The sequence below is a fragment of the Dinoponera quadriceps genome, unplaced genomic scaffold (assembly GCF_001313825.1).
Source record: "Dinoponera quadriceps isolate SergipeBrazil2010 unplaced genomic scaffold, ASM131382v1 scaffold587, whole genome shotgun sequence".
Classification (NCBI taxonomy): Eukaryota; Metazoa; Arthropoda; class Insecta; order Hymenoptera; family Formicidae; genus Dinoponera; species Dinoponera quadriceps.
The window spans coordinates 365,266-387,103 of NW_014554777.1; the positions used below are offsets into that span (position 1 = coordinate 365,266).

Sequence of the window (21,838 nt, forward strand, 5' to 3'; positions counted from 1 at the left end):
GGTGAGCGGCAGGATGATAAAAATGTGAATAATAAAAACGTAGTCCTTCCGACGCGTTTACAGGTACTCCGTATCTTTTCATTCCATGTTGTAATAGGCCACGGTCTCGCTCTCTCATGGATGATTTCGTTAACCGCAAGAAAGCGCAGCATCTTAATTAATTTAATTTGAGGCGGGGGTTTGAGTGCCTCTCTCTCTAGCGGGCGCCGAGAGTGCCTCTAAAACAACCCCCAGCGATTCCCGGGGCTCTTTCCGTGCGACCTCGGCCGACGACGTCGGTAGACCAACTCTCTCGATCCGCGCATAAACCAATTATCACCCTCAACTCGATCCACGCGGGAACACACGCGTGCGTCCATCTCAATATGTATTTCGTATGCGCGCGAACGTTTGGTCCGCCCCCGCGAAAACTGAGGTGATTTTCCCTTCAAACGTAATGTAAATTAAAAAAACATTACTTCGAGAGTGTACCCCATTACGGGAGCCTAAAACATACCGGGGCAATTTTTCGTCTGTTTTCATAGGCATTAAAAGTTATTTTTTATGCCATTAACACACAACGCAGCGCGTCCTATTTGCGGGAGAAAATTATATTACGGATAAAATGGTTTTTTTTTTTATTTCAACTTTTTTATTTTAATTAAACGACTTCAGTCGTGCGTTGTCAATTTGTAATTAAAGCCCGACTATCAGGAACTCGTTCAATCTAGTTCATGAAACATATTTTAAATTCGCACTCGGTATTTCATCATGCTCGGTGCGCACAGTTTGCTCGGCCCATTCGCTCGCGAAAGCTGAGATAAATTTTTATTTTATTACAGTAAATTGAGTATCACTCGAATTCTCTGTTATAGAGGCGTAAAAAATATCGAAATAAATTTTCCTCTATTTTGTGAGTATTAAAGATTACTTTTATGCCATTAACCGGTGGTGTTCCACACATTTCCAGGAACAGAAAATTTTATTAGGAATAAAGCGCGATTTTATAACCAAGCGGATAACTTCGTCTGCGCATCGTCAATTTATAGTTAACGCTGAGCTACCGGAAGCTTGTTGAATTTATAAAGCGTGTTTTTATGCGATCCATAATACGACGATGAACTTTCTGCCTTTTTTCGCCCTTTCTAACTCTGTATTTATTCTCCTGGACGGGGCAAATTGTATTTTTCGCGTCACTTTTATATATACTGTTGGGGAAAATCAGGCGTGAAATGATGAAACGTTATTAGATTTGTCACAAGCGGCGTTGTGCCGAGAAACAATTCGCGCTTCGTCAAGCATGCCACAAAAATCAACACGAATCTCTCTTTTCTTCTGACAGGTAAGCACCTTTCGCTTGTCAGAACAAATTAGATTACGATTTTTAAGTTACACGAATTACATCCTACACATTTTCGCCCTGAGTTTTCCTGACACAAATTCTCGGTACAGTATTGCCGTCGTCGTCGTCTTCGTCACATCGAATCGATTTTCAATCGGCTGCTCGTCCACGATAAGACGCAAATCCAATTACGATCGTCGACCTGTGAGGTTTTTTGATCGTCAAAAATATACGACGGAGACGGTGTTCTTCGCGACGTTTCTTTCAATTTTTTAGCGCGACGATTAGATCTGCTCGAATGCGAAAGAGAAAAGAAGCGAACGTAAGCTTACGTAAAGCGACTGAATTCTAAAAGTTACCGCTCTGCCGAAAATCGAAAATCTACCTCACCCACGGTAAGCCCAACCGGCGGAAGGACTTGCACGAATTACATATATAGAACGCGACGCATGGGAAGAAAGCGGCTTTCGCGCAAATCGGATGTTTCGATACACCCGGTATATTTCGCAAACTGTTCTCGTCAGCCGCTGTAATTTGGCATAAAATTCAAAAAGTGACGTCTCCCCGACACACTCTCGATACGACACACTAGCGTTGTTGAACTTCAACAGGAACCGACGGAAATTAAATGAAACTTCGGTTATTCGTGACTAATATTACCCGGGGTATATTAATTAAAATCACGATAATTACCGGAATACCTGGAGCATCGGCGTATGTTCGTCGCGAGTTCGAGACGAATTCCAGGTTGAGAGTTTACTTCTTAGTTGCTTGCTTACACGCTTCGATCCCGTTGCTACGCGGAATTTTGCAAAGCAGACGCGTATCCTTAATTCAGCTTTTGTGCGAGAAACGTGTTGCCGCTTCCGTCCATTTGCCTCGAAGAACGTGAGCAGTGTTGTAAATTATGCTCTTTATACTTGCGTTGTTTGTGCTTTAAAGCTCAACAGTTAACGCGCCGAATCACCAACGTTCATCCTTAAACTACCGATTCGTCCGGATACGATGGCCGGAAGATATTTTGAGACCGTGTTCCGGGCGAAGTAACGAGTGAAGTTGAACCCCGTGCACGATATAACTCGTCACTCTCGGCTCTCGTTACTTTGAGTACAGTTTCATGCGTCACTTACGTTACAAAGGAAATATGAAATAAAATTCGCGCAGTTATTTCTCCGCGCCGTAACACTTTTCCGTCATCAGTCTCGTCAAAAGAAAGAGAGAGAGAGAGAGAGACAGAGACAGAGAGAGGGGGGAGGGAAAAGGAAATAGAGAAAGCTAGCGAGCAACAGTGAGAGGTTGCGAGAGGGATCGCTTGAAATCATTGATCGCCCGTAGTAGCGAAAAGGAAGTACGTCCAATCCGAGAACGTTTTATATCCGAGGGAAACACTCGGTTGAAGCAATGAAATCCACACACCGACAGCGCCTTTCCCTACGGAGTGATTCGATATCAAGCTTTCGACGAACCACCGATTGCCATTCATAAGGGATAACGATCGCAATTCCGCTCGCGATCGGTTGAAACGGAGTTCTCGTTTTTAGTAACTGCGCCGATGAATACGTAATAGCGCCTTCAACTTCGCCAGGTGTTGGCATCTGAGTCTGGCAGACTCCGCGACGTGCGAGAAACGCACCGAGAAAGAGAGGGAGAGAGAGAGAGAGAGAGAGTTAAAGTTAAAGGGAGAGAGACAGAGAGAAAGAGAGTCGAGATAGGGTACAGTATGTAAATTCAAAGTCGTATACTCGGGTGCTTGGAACGCGACGCCCGTAACTCGATAATTAACACGAGGCTACGGACGAGAGACCTAAGGTAGGAAAAGTCGTGGGCGTCCTCGACGTTATGGCCGCGGAAAACTGTCAATTCCAGACGGGTTGGTGAGAGGAAAATCTGTCGTGGAAAAAGCAGGTGTCGGTGACGCTTCGGAAATATCGCGTAGAATCTGCCGCGAAATCTGATACTAGCAAAGCTACCGGAAGGCACATCTATGCAAAGTATCAGGCAAGAAAGGCGAGAAAGTCGCGGTATCCGACGCAGCTCGAATTTCCGCGCGATCTAATGTAAAAGCCGTCCTGTGAGTTTTCCCGAGTCGGAATCGTGCATCGCGACACGTATAAGACCTCGCTCGCCTCGGCTCGTGTTCCCGTATTTTGACGGATATTTTGATAGATCGGCCATTTCTCGACTTTTATCCGCGCGCTATATACGTACGCGTTAGATAAGATACGGCGAAATGTGTCGTACGTTATCTAGAGCAATCTCTCGCTGGAATCGAGATGCAGGAGGTCGGGAAGTGATGCTTACTGATAAAATCGCGAAATTACGTGCCGCAGCATCGCGCTGCGTAGGCTCAAGATTGTTTCGCCAAATTGACGGTTAATTTAATGGCACGTGCAAACGTCGAGCGGACGTGCAAATGGAGAAACTCGCTTAATACAGGAGAGAGTTAGGCAGCACAGAGAATTAGGTGTATAGTATTAACGTCGTGTGTAAATTTCTCATTTCTGTAGCTGTTACATGGTTTCCAATTTTTGGAATATTTGGTAACAGTTTCACACGTGGTATGCAAATATAGAATGCGCAAATACCATGTGTTGTTAAATAAATATACATAAAGTATTTTTCAGCAAATGTCGATTTTTCGTGCACGTGTTTGAATTTTACCCGGCATTTTATAAGCAGAACTTAAAGATCAGAGGTGGAATATATTTTTCCTGTCACACATATCCAGTAAATTCCACACTGTAAAGCAGATCGAATCGGCCAATTAGATTTCGATATCAACTCGATATTAACTCATATTCACTCGTCGTTTCGCCGCCGACACGCATTCCGCTGCCATTGCCGGGGAATGGAAATGATATCTCTTCGAATAATGCTAATGACGCTTTGTATCTCGTTCACAAACAGTGCAACGAAGCCGCGCGTCCTTTGATCTTCCTATGGCATTGTATAGCGCGTTATATGAAATAATTAAAATATACTGCACGGCCTTTTATGTAAAATAAAATTTCGCCCACGTCCTGCCGAAAAATCGCGAGACGCGTCCTTAACGTTCCAACTTGTGGTATCCGACACTTTGTACAATGACGAAATGCAGATGCAAAATTCAAGAAAATGTTCAAAAAGCATATCTCGAGGCTACATCGTAAAAGTGGGACAATCTCATCTTAATCTCAGAGGTGATTTAATTTTGTGAAAATTCACTCGACATGAACAAATTCCGTATTACTTCGGAGACTTTCAGCCCTCCTGCGAGTTACGTAACTTAGAAATTGAATTTGTACTATTACCTAAGATTTCTCTCTTGAATTATGTCGTCGACAATCCGACATATTTCCTCACATTTGATATGTGATGGTCTGTGTATACAGGTGAGCCGTTAACTGGCTAACATCTTAAATATCTGTGAAAGCACAGCAGTTAGAGAAAACTCCGCCCACGGTGACACGACCTAGAAAAAAATCGTTACCGCCACACGGTGGCGTCTTTTCTCACCTTGTAAACTTTTATTTCAAAGAATTCTCTTCAATTCCTGTCGTTTCGAGGATATCGAGGTGCTAATAGTCATTGGCGCGCCCCGTATATCGGAACTCGATGGCTTCCAATCGTCCTACGAGATTTACAGTGCGCGTCGTAAATTTCAATCGTCTAAGATTTATAGTTGATTACATCCATTATTTATTAGGTAATTACCCAGACGGCACAAAACGTCTTAAGATCGTCCTGAACTTGCTCAAAACGTCCGAAACACTCTTTAGGATAACCTTGATGATTTTAGGATATCTTGTGCTATTTAGGTAAACACAATTTAAGAAAAAAGTTTGGTTGAATTAGCCGGAATTAGTGGACAACCAAATGCGTTTTGGTTGAAGAAAATTTAACAAAACTTGTTTTCCGTGTATACACGCGCTACACAGCGCGTCATCGATTCCTAATTGTTTTTTCAAATAATTTCGCATGCATGTCATAAATGCACAATTTTGACGAGATGACTTTTCTCGTCGGTGATCAATACAATTTACGTTTAAATTTTGCATGCATAATGTAATATGATGCTTTCTGAGTATCTGAATTGCTCACCATTTCACATTGATATCTCGCGTCCGTCATTCAACCATCCAGGTCCTTCGAGCCTCCGCATCGTCCAATCGTCGTCCCACGTAAATCGCACTTCACTTTATTATACACTGTACTCGCGACCGCGATTATTTTAATGACTTTAATGATTTAATAGAAAGTACTATAAATTTTGATACTTTGGGAGCACATACGCGAGTTGCAATTTCAAGAGAAAAAAAGAAAATATTCCACTCCGCGGATGATTATACTTTGACGAAAAACGAAGTTTTTGTTTTACAAGAATTCTAACTTTTAATTCCAGCTTTAAGTTCTAATCTCACGCAATTCTGATTCGAAATAACATTAAAACCTATCACGTATGCAAATTTACGAAATTAGCAATTGCTACAAATACAAAATTAGCAATTACTACAAATACAATTTATCACGTGCAAAGTGAAATCGCAAATCCTGCGTGTTGTGACACAACTCCAATATGCAAATTCTGGTTTCGCGTGAATTCTACCTTCTAATAGTGACGTTAAATATACATATTGAATTTAGCGTTTCTCTCTTTCTCTCTCTCTCTCTCTCTCTCTCTCTCTCGCGAGCGAAATAATATCATAATCCGTCACGTGCAAACAATTTCATAACGCATTTGCGAAATATGTCAAAATACGCAAGTTTCGCGTTTTTTCTTTCTATGCTTTGTGACGATTACTAAATTTATCGCGAATAATCAACAATTTCCCGTATAACGGCGCAATTATGAGGCACAATTCTAATATACCTTTCTAAAGCACAATTCTAATGCGCCATTCTTAGGCGCAATTCTGACGCGCCATTCTTAGGCGCAATTCTGACGCGCCATTCTTAGGCGCAATTCTAAGGCTCAATTCTGATATGCTTTTATACCGCTCGAAGCAAATGGAGGATCACATTGAACGAAAAATTCCGTCAAATAATTTTATATTCTGAATTAAATATAATAAGTTCAGATATATCTAGTAAGACGGAATTTTTAAAGAACCAATCTTTTGATTATGTTTCAAGTAATTATATTTCAATGGACTACACAAACATATACGTGCCTAAAACCCTACATTGAGAGAAAAGTGTTTGGCGCGTAGCAAATTAATTATAATTTGCGGAAATCGTTACATACGAGAAATCCGTTTTTGTAGTAAGTACTACTATAATGTTATCTATAATAACTTTATATGCTTATTGATACTACTATAAATTTTCTATTACTATCAATTCTTGTTAGAAAACGACAAAAAATATGGCTGGTGCCGAAAATAATCATAATTTTTAATAAGCTAAATAATTTTTCTCTCAGTGTATATGCAAAGATCTACAAACTAAGTCAATCGCATTGATCTCGCGTATTAAGAACAATCACCAAAAACGATCATCGCCTTAAATCTTAGTTTTTGACTCAACGAAATGCCGAGAACTCACGATCGACCACATTCCACTATAAATTTGAAACAAAAAAATATAACATCGCCGATTAGATGCAAGTGTTAATGGCTTGGTGAGAAAAATGCGCGTGTATATGAGTGTATCAAACTTTTGCGATCATTATAATCCAACAACTTTACATGGGCCACTGTCCTAATTTTCCACATGTTTGCATGAGTATGAGAAACTTTAATTACTTTTGAACCGATTCCGCTTGGCCCGAATCGGATCCTCCTGTACAGCATCCGCATTCATCCAAATTGCAACTTCCATCAGAATTGCACCCTTCATGTGGTCACAAACTACGCCACATCTGAAACAAAAAGCAAGTTATCTGATTATTAATATGTAAAGATATAAAACATATTTGAACATATATTAACATATACGAATATATTTTAACGCATATTAACATATATTTTAACATATATTAACACATTATATATATATATATATNAGCGCTCAAGGCTTTATATTTCTCTTTATATATTTATAAATTTTCTGAATGTATGTATATTATATGACTATATGTATGTATATTATATGTTTTCTCTTTAAAATAAAAGAAATGAAAAGTGGCAGTCACCCTTAGGATTCCAAGACGCTGTATTTACTTAAGATGATCGTACGATAAATGCACGTGTGAAATAACGTAAGGTGTCTCGTGCCCGTTCCTATCGATTCAAAAAAATCGGAAATCACGCACGACGTTTCCCAATTAGTTTAGCTTCGCGTCGCATAATATTATGATTGTTCGGCAATTACGGTATATATATGTTATTGTTCCCAGGAGCATATGGCTGACTTTCAGTCGGCGAGCCCAAGAGCACCGTTACGTTATTTAATTAATAATTTGTCACTCTTTATGTTATAATATTAACATTATTTGTTATTTTACAGTATTTGATTTAATCTTTAAAATACGGAGCTTATTTTGAAAACGTAAAGACGGAGTGGGTCATTAAGGTATCCCTACTAAAAATTCATTAATAGTTTTTAATATATATTTTCTGGTACTTTAATATTATATATAGAATTATATTATATTATTTAAATAAGTTTATTTCTACGAATTAAATAAATACAGTCTTCATTGGGGGACCCTTGCTTCATTGGGGGACCCTCGCTTCGTATCTTAAAGGTTAACTGCCCCTTGACATTCAAATCGTCAGAACGTATAATTTCTCCGAAATAAGCAGCGACTCAAATAGAAATCGAAATAGCCACAATGGCATCGTGGAAAATAAGCAATAATAAGATAACGCGCCTTTTTAAAGAAAGGATTCGCGCGCGACCGCGTTTTCCCCATCCCAAGAATCTTTTATTCGTACCTAAACGACCGACGCGATGATTGCTGTGAAGATTGGAAAGGAAAGGAGAAAAAGAGGAGAAAAATGAATCGAGACCACATCGATAGTTATCGCATTTGTTCGGTGCGTCGTTCCTAAGTCCGCTAAATTTTCGCGCCTCGTCGAAAGCGCAAAAGCGACGTTTCCGAAAGAGTTTGAGATCGCGAATTGCGCGACCGCCGAGTTTCCCACGCAAGAAGAAAATAAATGATCAACCTTTTCTTGTTACATAACGTTTAACGGTGGTTCCGTCGACGTTATTTTTCTCCGAACGACCGTCTAGAGAAACCACGTGTGAAAAAGGCCGGAGATTTCGCACAAAGTAGATGTTTTCTCGCCGGCTCTCGGCCTCTTTTTGCGCGCCTAGAAATTAAACCGCGACTAAGGGTGGCATGCGGCCAAATCTTGATAATTCGACAAGAAATAGGAGCCAAGATGAAAATGGAGATTCGACTTAATATTGATTGGATGTTTTGATAAAGTCGACTTTAAATTAGTCAAGCAATCTGTTATCACGTGTAAACTCTGAAGTTCCCATTTTGATTAGATATTTAATGTTACATGCGACGTGTGCAATGTTATTTGATAACAAGAACATATTTGACACACACACACTATATGTGATAATATTTGACACACTATATGTGTGGTCTGAATATGTGCAGTCAAAACTTTGATTCTACGTTAGCTTCGCAATTTCCGTTGAAGTTAGAGGACCATTGGAGATATAACATTATTATATTACACAGAGTATACGTATTTACCGTTTTTTTTTCCATGGTGAGGTTTAATCACTTGCGAGAAAACGTGTATGTGATAGGTTTTCCGCGCCAGACGACAACAACAACCGCAATAACAATAACGTGCTACGTATTATCGTGTTTACCTCTTTGCAAGGAACTCATAATGTCATGGAAAGACTAGACTATTAAAGGGATATTCAATAACGTCTTCCAGAGTAATAACGAGCAGTTTGTATAAACTTTTAATAAACATTCTTTAAAGTATTGTAATCCGCTACGGAATTCTATGGGCGAATTGTTAGCAAATTGTTAAAACCTACCAAGAGCTTCTGTGATGAATTTAGATCCTAATTTGCTATAAATACATGTATTTGCGAAATGGATATTCGTGATTATTTGATGTTCGATTATCTCGAGGCTTTATCTGCATTTAACCTTTAATTTAGATTTCAATCAGCAACGTATTAATTATGTAAATCATTCAACTGCAGATAGAGTATGCGCGACGGGTCAATATTAAATAATTAATATGAATAAATAACAAAGATTAGTAGATTAATAATATAAATTTTGTTTTATAATCCCTTTGTTACTTGTTTTATGGGCATCGAAATTCTTGATAGGATTTGAAAATTTGAAAGAGGTGAATAGGAAGGAGTTGTACGGGCAAAAGGTAGCAGTTGTATGTTCAATAAAGCCCCGCACCAATAAAGATCGAAATTTGAGTTGGGTATGATAACAAAATGTTAATAGATTCAGGGTGAAACTTGTTGCCCAAGAAGCATTATTAAAGGTACACAACTTGCCAGACTTCGAAGTAGATTTTAAATTTCGATTCGCGTATTCCCCTACTCTTAGTAAGCTCATCAAACTTTTACTGAAATCGGCGATATCTTTTAATAGAATAAATGATTTAATATATCTAGAAATATATATGATATATTCTTTCAAAGAAATGCATGCAGCAAAAAGCGTTATTATATCAACATTATTATACGACTGTATTTGCGAAACTAGATTCTAAATCTCTTGAGTACTTCCGCGCTGTCTCAGTAAGTCTGTCAGACGCGCGTTAAAATCAGAAGCGTCCTGTATAATAAATGATTTGACATACTTGAAAATACATAATGTATCTCGCCGATCGTGTCCCGGTTTCTCGATCTTGTAGTCCCGGCTGTTCCGTCCTAGCACTCCGAATATCCGCTCGTATCACTGATACTCCAGTAAATAGGATTCGATCGAAGAAGCACGTGTTAACCAACGCAATGTACTCGGGACCCGGATTAAATCTTTCAAAAGTCAGTGAAATATTTTAACCACCCGACGCGTGACCCAGTGTGATCAACGTGATACATATATTCCATGTGGTATATGTTTTACTTGTCAGCTCAAGGTGTAATGCTTCAGTCACGGAGAACGTACGCTACGCGTACATAACAATACCAAAACAATTGGCCTAAAGGGCAAAGTCATTCCCCCACCATCGTTGCTTTTCAATGAATAACGCATCGATATCGTGACCGACAAATCGCGACGAACAAAACATTCCGGACCCTCGAGGCGATCGTGAAACGATCGAACTTTCGAACATCGCGAAATACATGTATCGGTAACGTTAGTTCCAATACCCGTCGAACGAATATAATATTTCGTTTTGGATATTTCGGTTCTGAAAATATTTAATCGGTCTCTCGACACACGTTTTATCGATCGAATGTTATCCGTGTGAGTGTCAATGGCACGAGGGAATATCGAGAGTGCCACTGATGATGGAGCAGCCTGGATGCTGAAAGCCAGAACGGAGGACTGAGAGTACTGAGACGCGAGCAGCGATATATCATGTATCTCCAGGTATGTCATTCATTAATCATACAGAATATTCTCGATTTTAACGAACGTTTGGCAAACTTAGAAGATATACAGGACGGGATAGAAATACAAACTACGATAGCCGTGTCGAAATTCAAAATCTAGTCTTGCAAGTACATTTGTGTGCTTCTAATAATGCTCTTTACAAGATTTTCTTGTAAGCACCTGCGAGACTTACGAGATGCTTTGTCCGAAGTATAAGCGCAATGGGATGTTCTTGCATTTGAGAAATAAAGAGTGAGTGAAAGAGAGAGAGAGAGAAAGAGAGAAAGAGAGAGCAGATTGAATACAAAGGGAAGTAATATCTGTCTTTTATGATACGCGCAAGATAGCATAATTAAAAGAATGTCCGGCTGAAAACGGTGAATGTATCACGTAACTCAAAAAGAAGTTCGACCATTGTATAAGTAAAAATACGGCTTCATTGTACTATTCTTCCTCTGATAATTAAATAATAAACTTCTTATCTTATTTCATTTTTCGTAATATACGACGCACACAATGGTGGTAAGAAGCGCACAAAACCCTAGAAAGAGGCATCGTATAGTTCCCTGTATACGAAATTAAATTAAAAAATGCAAAAATCCCAAAACTCTGTCATCTAAATAATCGATATGTTGGTAGCCGAAAAATTCACAATATCTTATCTTGTGTAAGCTCGCGGATAATGTCCAACGGTCTCGCTTACACGTCGGTGGTACTCTCAAAGATTAATAGAACAATATTGCGAACGGCGTAACTTGTGCGAACGACAAAAGAACGCGGTCACGCGTTCCGCAGCTTTCTCACTGATTGGATAATAAAAATCCATAAACGATACGCTGCGTTAATTACCACGCCCATTGCATGTCGCCGCAGTCGGAAATCGGTCGATATTCACGACTTGCATCGTTTGTATCGCGCCCAATTACATCGCGAATATTATCCGATTACTAAAGTGACCAACTACGGCAAGTAAGTGCGCTTATCGATCAACCGTTAAGAGTAAGTTTTGTGTACGCAGATGGTATAAATCAACGTAACTGTCTTTACATGCGAAGTTGCATCATTCCGGAGCACATATGAGTTTCTTACGTAATGCCCCAGAATGATACAGCTTCGTGAATCGAGATGATTATTTATTTATTTATTTATCTATCTATTTACGAGAAATTACCCTTTTAGTATATCGAATATAATCATACATATCATTCAAAGAGGTCAATAATGAGAAAGAGAGAGAAAAATATTATAAATATTATTATGATATATATTTAAATATATATTATATCAAATATTATATATATATATTTATATATATTTATATTATAGATTTTATAATAAGTAAACATTTTTTCAGAGGACGTCTTAAGAACGTCCAGAGTACGTCCTTTGAATAAAGTGTGCTGTATGGGGATAGTCTCGAATGAATATGACACATAATAAAAAACACTATACTAATAAAACCGTTCGTAAGCAGACATAATCGATTGATTGGCTTAAACGCATGCCGATCTGCGTACAGTAGGCAGCTAATGAAAATTCACGTCTAATGAGAGCGATTTACGCCTTTCTCAAAGTATCTGTAAGTCTTCCGCACCCCCGAATAGAACTAAATTATGATAACCGTCATGTAGTTTACCGATGATTATACGGATTATTTTTTAATGGAGATCGAAGTCGTTGCTCGTTGCCCGCAAATATGTTCCGCCCGGTGCATCAATCACGCGAGCGAAGCAAGGGTTGAAGCGAACGGAGGTTTCTACCTGCAACGCCACATCCGTACGGTGGCCTGGTGGTTGATGCTTTCATTATTATTAATAGCAGGTCGGCGTTGTATGGCTTCCGGGCATCAAAATAATGATCGTCTGCTCGTAATGATGCTTTGCTGCAGGTAGCTCGCAAAACTTGTTAGCGCTCCTCTACTTATCGCGCGCGAAGTTGTTCAAACAATAATGGTCGGTGCGAAAGTCAGACGTACGTCATCGAGTTTCGTAATTATTCTTGGAAATTAACGTTATGCACTTAAGCAAAAGTCATAATACGAGTCATTAATCGCGCAACGAGAGAAGCCGTTTTAATTAGCGCTCTGAGATTTGCGGAGACTGTTGTATTCCGACCGGATTGCGCTTCACCCTCCTTAGGATGCGCGAGAAACTTTTTTACCGTCACACTCGCTGAAATAATTTTTTTCCTACCGACGAACCGACGCACCGGGATATTTTGTATATTTAGCAGCTCGGGATCCGCGACATAAAGCGCGTGTCGATAAATATAACCAGAGGCTTGTTATTTTTAGTCGATCGCTTCACGGCGCTCTTTAATTTCCCAAGAGCGCACGCGGATCTCCCAATCTAGCCTTTATTTAATTTCCGCATCCGTATTGTTTTACACACGCATCGAGTCATCGAAAAAGAGAGAGACGCCTGTGGAAAATGCTTACCAGTTGTCGACACAATTCAGTAATCAATAATGGGTCGTACGAATAAACTGGAGCGGAAACTGCAGCTCGTTATTTATTCATCGTTATTTATTTAAACAAATACTCCGGAAGATAGAATCTCCGGTAAAAATCATGACGCGGCCCGGCACGGAAGCGGATTACAACACGAAGAACGCGAAAAAGCAATAAAATAAACGAAAAAATAAACAAAAATGCAGCGTGAATTTTTCGATTTGATTCGCTCGGTTCTCGAGAAAAATAATTCCGAAAATAATGCGCTGCGTACGTTTGTATCCGATTAAGTGAAGTACATTTGTAGCCGATGCACACGGCCAAATAAACAATGATTTTACGCGAAGAGTGCGGATCGGAAATGTGAACCTGGAAATTTGTGCTACGCCATGAGGTCTCTCGTTTTCAAAACAGTCTAGTTTGCAAACAGAGTCTCGTGACGTTGAGAACGATTAACAATGTTTATCGGAGTATTTTATATAATCTCGAAATTCTCTCTCAAATCCATACGTGGTATCGCACGGGCACACCTGGAGCATGTCTCACGAGGCAGCTGTGAGCATACTGTGTGCCAGAAAAGGAGCGGTGTTCGGCGAAGGAAGGAGACAAAGCCAGGAAGGAGAAGCACTGTGTGTGACGTGCGCGCTTCGGAGTGAGCTTTTTCTTCCGTGCGTCTCGGCGTGTCATTAGGCCAAGTCCGTCATTTAATTACAACCTCATTATTGGGCGCACGCGCATGCAAATGACCGCGTTATCCCGTGTCCCGCGCGTCGTTCGTCTCTGTAATAAATATCGATGCGCTCCTTTCGAGATTGAACATCTGTGGTAACGCGATACTACACGGCGCCGCTGAAACTCGATTAAACGTCTGTCGCTCTGACTTTTAATCAGAGATCGTTTCACCCGGCCGCTGGCACGCCGCTTTCTTTTTTCCGCGCGCGTTCGTCCTGCACACAGGACACGTCGTTCCTCACGAGCGACGGCGGGAAAAACCGGTGGGAATACGAGGATTCTGTATGAAAAAACAAGTCGAAAATATACCACGAAGAGTTCTCTCTCACACGAGACTTCATTTTTCGAGAAAATTGATCTTCGTTGTCGAGAGAAATCGATCATTTACCGCGCATGGACCGTGTATCGAAGAAGCAAACGTCTTCCTGATCACGAACGTTACAGAAATACGGAGAATAATAATTTGCTGGCGAAGCAAATTTTACGCTGTCACAGCAAAATCTGTCAATTACTACACGGACAGCAAAACGATTAGTTAAGTTAATTGTTATTCGCTGGTTCATTTAGCTGAATCTATAAATTACTTTGCCGTAAGAACAAATTAATTTCGGCGGTCTGGCAAACCACCAAGAGTATCCCTATGCCACGAAAACTTCTCTCCAACTGCCGTTCGAACCGGCGTAAAACTGTAGGTCCCATATGCATGTGTATAATCCGTGTGCGCACCACATGCATATGTAAAGAGAGAGAAGTAGACCCAGGCCTCAAACGAGGCTGGTAGTGCCAAGAAAGAAGAAGAAGAACAAATTAATAAATGTAAAAACGCTATTTTGTTCCGAACAGCAAATCAACGTGCCCCAAAGACAAATTCATTCGGCAGAATATTTTCTGTCCTGACAAAAAAAGCTATTTCTGCTCTACGGAATTCGCTAAATTAGTTACGCTAACTAAATTCCATCACTGTCGCAACGAACATGCGGTAGCAACGATGGTTTCGCTACAACAACAACATTTTTCCCGAGTGAAGTTTATACTTTTCGCTCGCTGGCCTATGCCGACACCGTGGAGCGCATTTTCGCGAGCATGCCCCCATTGTTAACACACCGACGCCGGAAGCCGGCGATTTAATCGAATCACACACTTCTCCGAACTTATTTTCAAGTTTGACAAGCGCGTATACTTTTGCATTGACGTTAACGTTATTATCGGAATGCAGCCACGTTCATTCGTAGGGAACGGCCAAGTTTCCCGTCCTCATCGACACTTAACTAACTATCGATAATGGAGTTACAGCCGATGGTAAAGGATCGATTTTCACCATTGCTGCCGTCGCGACTCCCAGCATTCGCAAATGTTCGCAAATGCCGCGCGTAAATTTATGGCGAGTACGTGAACGCGTGCGCACGTGCCTGTTATGCCATGACTGAAAGTGTAATGTCATAATACGCCGTAATAAAGCGCCCACCTTTTACGGTTGATGGAACATCGCGAATAATGGATAACACGAGCGTGGAATAGTTTTATTCACTTTACCATGGAATTTAAATTCTTTATTTGTATGCTGCAAATAGAGATTGCATTTGTATGGAAATTTGTTCGAATTCAATCCATTTCAGCATGATTACAATATCTGATGTAATTACAATTCGATGTAATTACAACTCCGAGGTGGAGGCTAGCATTGCAATTATAAATGTAATATTTTTATATGAGACTTACATAAAATTTATTTTTAATTAGATTTAATGATTTAATAAGTATTATAGAAGATTAAAATTAAAAATTTATATTTAAATAATATACATCTTTTAATTAAGAGAATGCATTTTTATTCATTGAAATTCCAAGCGTGAGCTTCAACGTGCTTCCTTTGCTCGGAAAGAAATTTATTTTCTTGCAAATATTATAAAATTAGCATGCCGGAGAATCGAGTTGAATATGATTGTTCGATAGGAATGCTCGCCAGTCTATTTAGAGAGAATGACAATACTTCTGTCAATTATTGTTCGCGTGTTACGATTTATTGGAAGCAGTGTCCTCTGATTCACGTCACGTTCTCTAAGAAAAGGATCGTAAAGCAGACGCGAGAAATTCTCGACTAGTCACCGACAAACGAAGCAAAGTAATTCGTTTATTGCATCATGTCGTCGCCTCGTCGTGTTTCTGCAATCAATCGTCTAACCGATCGGTTTGTACGCGTATTACGAAAAAATAAAGCGTTCTTCTTTATCAATTTGTATTTGTTAATTAATGCCCGCTATCCTCGTTCCATGATAAAAAAAATTACCCCACTCAAACGCTCTCTCTGGGCAGAAAACCCGGCTTCACATTTGTCTCAAAGTCTCTACTTCTACCCCTTTAAGAAATAGTTTCTGTATTTGTAAAAGAATGTTAAGAAAACGCGACTGAATGAGAGCCCATCTTGAAGTACGACCTTAAGGAAAAGTTCGTCGAATTCGAGAAGAATCTACCTATTAAAATAATCCCGACGATTGGTCATCGTAATAAAAATTCTTCGTTACTTTCTAAATTCCCAACCATGAAAGTTCAATTGAACGAGTCTTTCAAATTCGACGTCAGATTCTAACATCTACCGGTGGACGTGAGTCAGCAAAAAAGAAAAAGAAAAGAAGAGAAGAAGAAGAGAGAAAATGACACACACCGGACGCTCCGTGGAATTCGCCCCGAGATATTAAATGTTCGCCAAAACGTCGAGGAGAGGAGGATAGATAATTCATTAAGTCGATCTATCGACAGATTAAGAATACTATTAATATGCGACGCATATCGATGCTGCCGTCGCAGCATCTGGTTGCTTCGGGGACGACCTCTTTTTCTGCGGTATCGATTCGTCCAACTCTTCTCTCTTCGTGGTTGTGAATAATGCAACGCAGCCGATATCCGCAGCAATCCGCGATGGCGCTCTGTGATCGTGAAAAATTGTCGGGGATGCCGGGGACATCCTCGGACCACTCAGGCGCGCATGACGTATCCCGAATATTTAGATAACGGCGACGTCGGGTCGGGAGTGGTCTGTTGCAACACCGTCGACGATCATTCACTCATCGATATTTCACGAGGCGAGCGGAAAAAAATGATATCAGTTTCCGATAGTCGATTATGCCGTCGCTAATACTTGGCGATCCTCCCTAATTGCTTAAATAATTTCGCGCTTGATCTCCCTTAATGCGTCATCGGAATTGTTCTACTTTGCTGCTCGTTGCACACATACACACACACACATAATGGAAAAAAAGTTGCGGCGCATACTTTTCCCAAAGAGTTTCGCAACGCACCCGTATTTCCACTAAGAAAATTTGTTTCCCGGTACTTCTCGGAGGATGAATTTCCCGATCGCGGATAGGACCAGACGCGTTGTGAGATTCGTCGAAGTAAAAAAAGAGTATCGTAATCTCTCCGTTATTCTGCTTATTGGAGTGCGCGCTTTCATCGCGCACTTGTACAACTGCCTCGTCTTTTCTTTGTTTTCTTTTTAATAATTGATAATTATCCCCACGTCGTTCTCCTTTTGTCCGCGCGACTCTCCGCGCGTGGGACGTCCGTCACGAGGACACGCGATAAATTTCACCCTATTTCACGCGCCGGCACGCCTCGGCGACCGTAAAGTTTCCGCGGTAAGGTCATATAAAATTGAGATCGTAAGAGAAACGCGTTTATTTACGCGCTCAATTATTCACGATAAACTTCGTCGGACGTCGATTAGACCGGTCGTGCCGACTTCGGCGGTTCCGCGATAAAAGTTTTCCCCTGTCTGAATTTCCTCGACCGTCTCGTCAAGCGCGGACGTCGGCGAGTGAATCGATGGAGTTACAAAAGGATGAGATCAAAATTAATATGGAAAAGATCGGATTACCTCGGAGATCGCGTTAGACTCACCGAATTCTCGCGCGAATTCCCGCGGCTCGCTCTCGCGCTTGATTATCGTCCAGGTGCGCTCGCGGCCGAGCTAATTTATCTCTCGGCGTAGCTGTCGAGAGCGCGGACGGCGAAAACGCTCGAGGGAACGAAGTTACGATAGCTGCGGCATACTGATCAAGCTGGCCACTCGCCTTGTATTTTCCAGAAAACGCCAGCCGATGGTGCTGGGCCAATGGGACATGGGACAATTACTCCAACTATTCCCTGTGCCGCGACGTGCGGCAGCCGGCCATCGAGGCCGGGGTGGAAATCACGACAACGCTGTATTTCATCGGCTACAGCCTCTCCCTGCTTACTCTGGTCGTGGCGGTTTGCATATTCATCTATTACAAGTGAGTAAACCGCCTCCCCCCCCCTTTGAAGAAGTATCTCGTTATTGGATGACAATAATCGACGGCTTGTTATATTAAGGTAGTCCGGTCCGTAAATTTATTTTCTTAGGAGTCCTCTCAAAGTTTGACAGCGTATTTTAATCAACACACGCGATCTATACGTGTGTAAGATTAGAAAAAGGTTGACCGTACCGGAATTGAGGTAATTGAAATCCGACGTCACGATCGTTTCTCTAATAGTGTGCACCCGTATGCATCTATCGCGGTACATGTGATATATTTACAAACATATGCCTAACACGGCAGTGCTAGTAAAAATTATTATTCGTCAAAGTGCAGAGAACAAGTATTTCTTTATATTTTTAAACAACATCATGTAAATTTGAATGATACACTTTTATTACAATGTCAAAGCTGTAAATTATGTTGATTACATTTAGTACAGATTTCTCGAGCTTTTTCGTGTTGTATTAACCTTTCTGACAATATTGTTACGGCCCACTACTTTAAATGTGATGGAAGGACGTAGCCCAGTGAGAGCCCTTTTCTTTCTTTGCATTTTATGAAATATCGGCAGTGCCTTATTTTACTTCTTTTGATACTACTTTTATCGTATTTTTCCCATTCGAGGGAACGAGCAAGAAAGGAATTCTGTGATTCGTTACGCTGGGAGATTTTTTTTCTCAGGGAGTTACGGTGCCTTAGGAACAACATACATACGAATCTGATGTTCACATACATTCTGGCTGACCTGACGTGGATGTTAACCACTGTGATGCAGGTGAGTGAATATACCGCGTGTGGAAGTATTCGAACTCTGTTATATAAGATATCAGTTCAATATTGACGTTTTCGTACTTCGTACCAGAACAACCTAATAGCTACACATCTTGCGTACACACATTATATCGCAGCTATTGTCGAGAATGGCAATACGCCGTTTCTTAGTAAATACAAGTTCCACGAGTCTGCAAAATATCCGTGAATAACTGGTGCGTTGTGCAAACATATTGACTGCCGCATAAATTTCCGTCGGTCGTATGAAAATTTAAAACGATGGTTGAATTTTCAAAGATATTGTATTGAGACGTATATATGTTTCTTTTTCTTCGTTTTATTAGCTCTTCATTAGTCGTACATCCGATTTTTCACACACAAATGAAATTATAATATTATAGAGTTATAATTATTAAAATATCATAAATTATTATTATGAATTGAATTATTAAAATATAATTACTAAAATATAATTATATAATTATGATTGTATTTTATACATAACTAATAATATTTAGTAATTTTATAGTATCGGTCATTTGTTATCGAAAGGATGATAATACCCGATAATACCGGATAGACACGACTTAAGTTTGGTTCAAGATTCGTGCAAGCTATTATTTTTTCACAGCAGACTTATTTGCAATGAAGAGAAAGTTTAAGTCATTAAGATCATCAAGAGAATCAACATATATAATTTCATATAATTTTTTATCTGGAATACTGTGCTACACACATTCAAATAATATTTACTTGACACATTAGCTGCCGGTCACGTGGGGATGTGTTGATGGTTAGTGTCCCGCCGAACGCGTGATTGGGCTACTGATACATCAACCCGCACCCCGCGCTGGCGCGTGAGTTTCTCTGTAGCATTGACACCATATCACGCGGGGGCGCGGGATTGGCAGCGAAAGTATTAAGTAATTGTCTGATTATTTTTCCTCTCTTTTATTTTTCCTTTCAAAAATAGAAAAAAACGTTGGCCAAAGAGTTTAAAATGTACATATGAAATATATATATTCACAATTCGTTAGGTTACTTTTGTATAGCGCATAAACAATTTTAATTTCCGTTATATTGCCAAACGCGGGGGAAGGAAATACCGATAATATCACCAATAAAATATAATATCCTCGCAACAACAAAATATACTACCTTAATTTTAAAAATCTCTCTTACAATAAAATTGGTAAAAATGCATCATGCCACGTTAGATAATAACATTTTTATATTGTGAATTTCGTACGAATTAATGTTATACGTCATTGTCATGTAGAAGAAAAATCAGGATACTAAAAAGGAAAATCAAATGCACATAAAAGCAAATTTTTTTAATATGTATATATAATATTTGCTGTACGAAAATTAATTTTCATTCATACAAAAGAATTGAGAGAGAAATTTTATTTCAGTTTCAATTAACTTTCGTTATGTCACATTAACAAACCATACCCAACCGATGTATTTTTCGAATTTTTCATATAATAATCGTAATTTGTCGCATGTAATATTTTAAATATAAATCTAAAATATGATATACGCTACATTAAAACAGTTAACGTCGTAGATATTTACACGCGCGTTTTAATATATCGCTAACTGCATTTTGTTGTTAAAGCAACGGTCGTAATCTCATTTCTCCGCGTATCTCCGTTCACCCGTAGTGAATATTAATTGGACGACCTGTGCACAATCAGATAACTGGATGCTTATTGAACACCGATATAAATGATACATCGACTTTGTCTTTAAAATTTCTTTCTTCCGATTTGAATCTGCATTATTAACCATTTCAGTATATTATGCACCACGCTTTGCGCAAAATTACTTGAAATTTAATGAAGCGTCGTTTACGATACATCACGCTGTAATATTAATTCCATTACACTCTGACTGCTAAAATTAGTTTGCCATGAGGAGTTAGAGTGAGTGAGCGAGAGAGAGAGAGAGAGAGAGAGAGAGGAGAGAGAGAAGAAGAGCGCGAATAACGTGTTATTCTTTATTAATGAATACTAAAGAGCGAAAGAGAGATAGATGGAGAAGGAGAGAGAGAAAGAGAGAGAGAGAGAGAGAAAGAGAGAGAGAGAGAGACAAGAGGGAAGGAGAGGAGGGAAGAGTAGAGAAAGGAAGGGAGGGAAACAAAAGCAAAATGGTAAAAAGCTTTTCCACCTGTCAGGTCAATTTGCCGCGCGTGTCACTGACAAATATCGTAGTTATCCACATTATACCCGACCGTAGGATGCACAGGATCTATAATGCGTTTTCATCTCTCCCCACTGCCGAGATAGTCCTTGAGGCAACTTAACAGACACCCACAGAAAATTAATTGCGTTGATTATGCTTCTGAATAGCGCGATATACGTTTATTCCGCCAACGACAAACGATCCTCGCCGATGGCCTTCACGCCTGAACAGTCGAAACGACCTCGGTAATTGTCAATAGATTCTGGAACGTTTTTCATCTCACTTCATGATTAATTAATCACGCTTAATTAGGCTTAATTAAGCGCTGTTAATCTCGCGGAATATTCGTGACCGACATGAAAGAAATCGTGTAGAACGTAAGATGCGCGAGGCTTCGTTTCTGACACTTTACTATTGACGACACAATAACGTTTCACTGTAAACAGAAAGTTCTAGATTCAAGTAAATAATTACTTTAATATTCCTTAACAAATTTTTATTTGTTCAACTAAATATTGCTTGATCCAAGTAAAAGATTTTCCAAGTAAGTTAACCAAATGAAATATTTATTTGATCCACGGAAAATTTACATAATCTAAATAAAAATTTGCTGAGGAGTATTGGTATAA

At 39.8% G+C, this 21,838-nt stretch overlaps 1 protein-coding gene across 1 annotated transcript in view; it reads left to right on the top strand.

Annotated features, from left to right (window-relative positions):
* LOC106741770 (diuretic hormone receptor) overlaps positions 1 to 21,838 on the top strand; it is a 39,134-nt gene that overhangs the window by 10,334 nt on the left and 6,962 nt on the right. The window contains exons 3-4 of the mRNA XM_014614076.1: positions 18,059 to 18,245; positions 18,933 to 19,026. Of these exons, the coding sequence (XP_014469562.1) occupies positions 18,059 to 18,245; positions 18,933 to 19,026 (281 nt within the window). The remainder of the gene's footprint in view (positions 1 to 18,058; positions 18,246 to 18,932; positions 19,027 to 21,838) is intronic.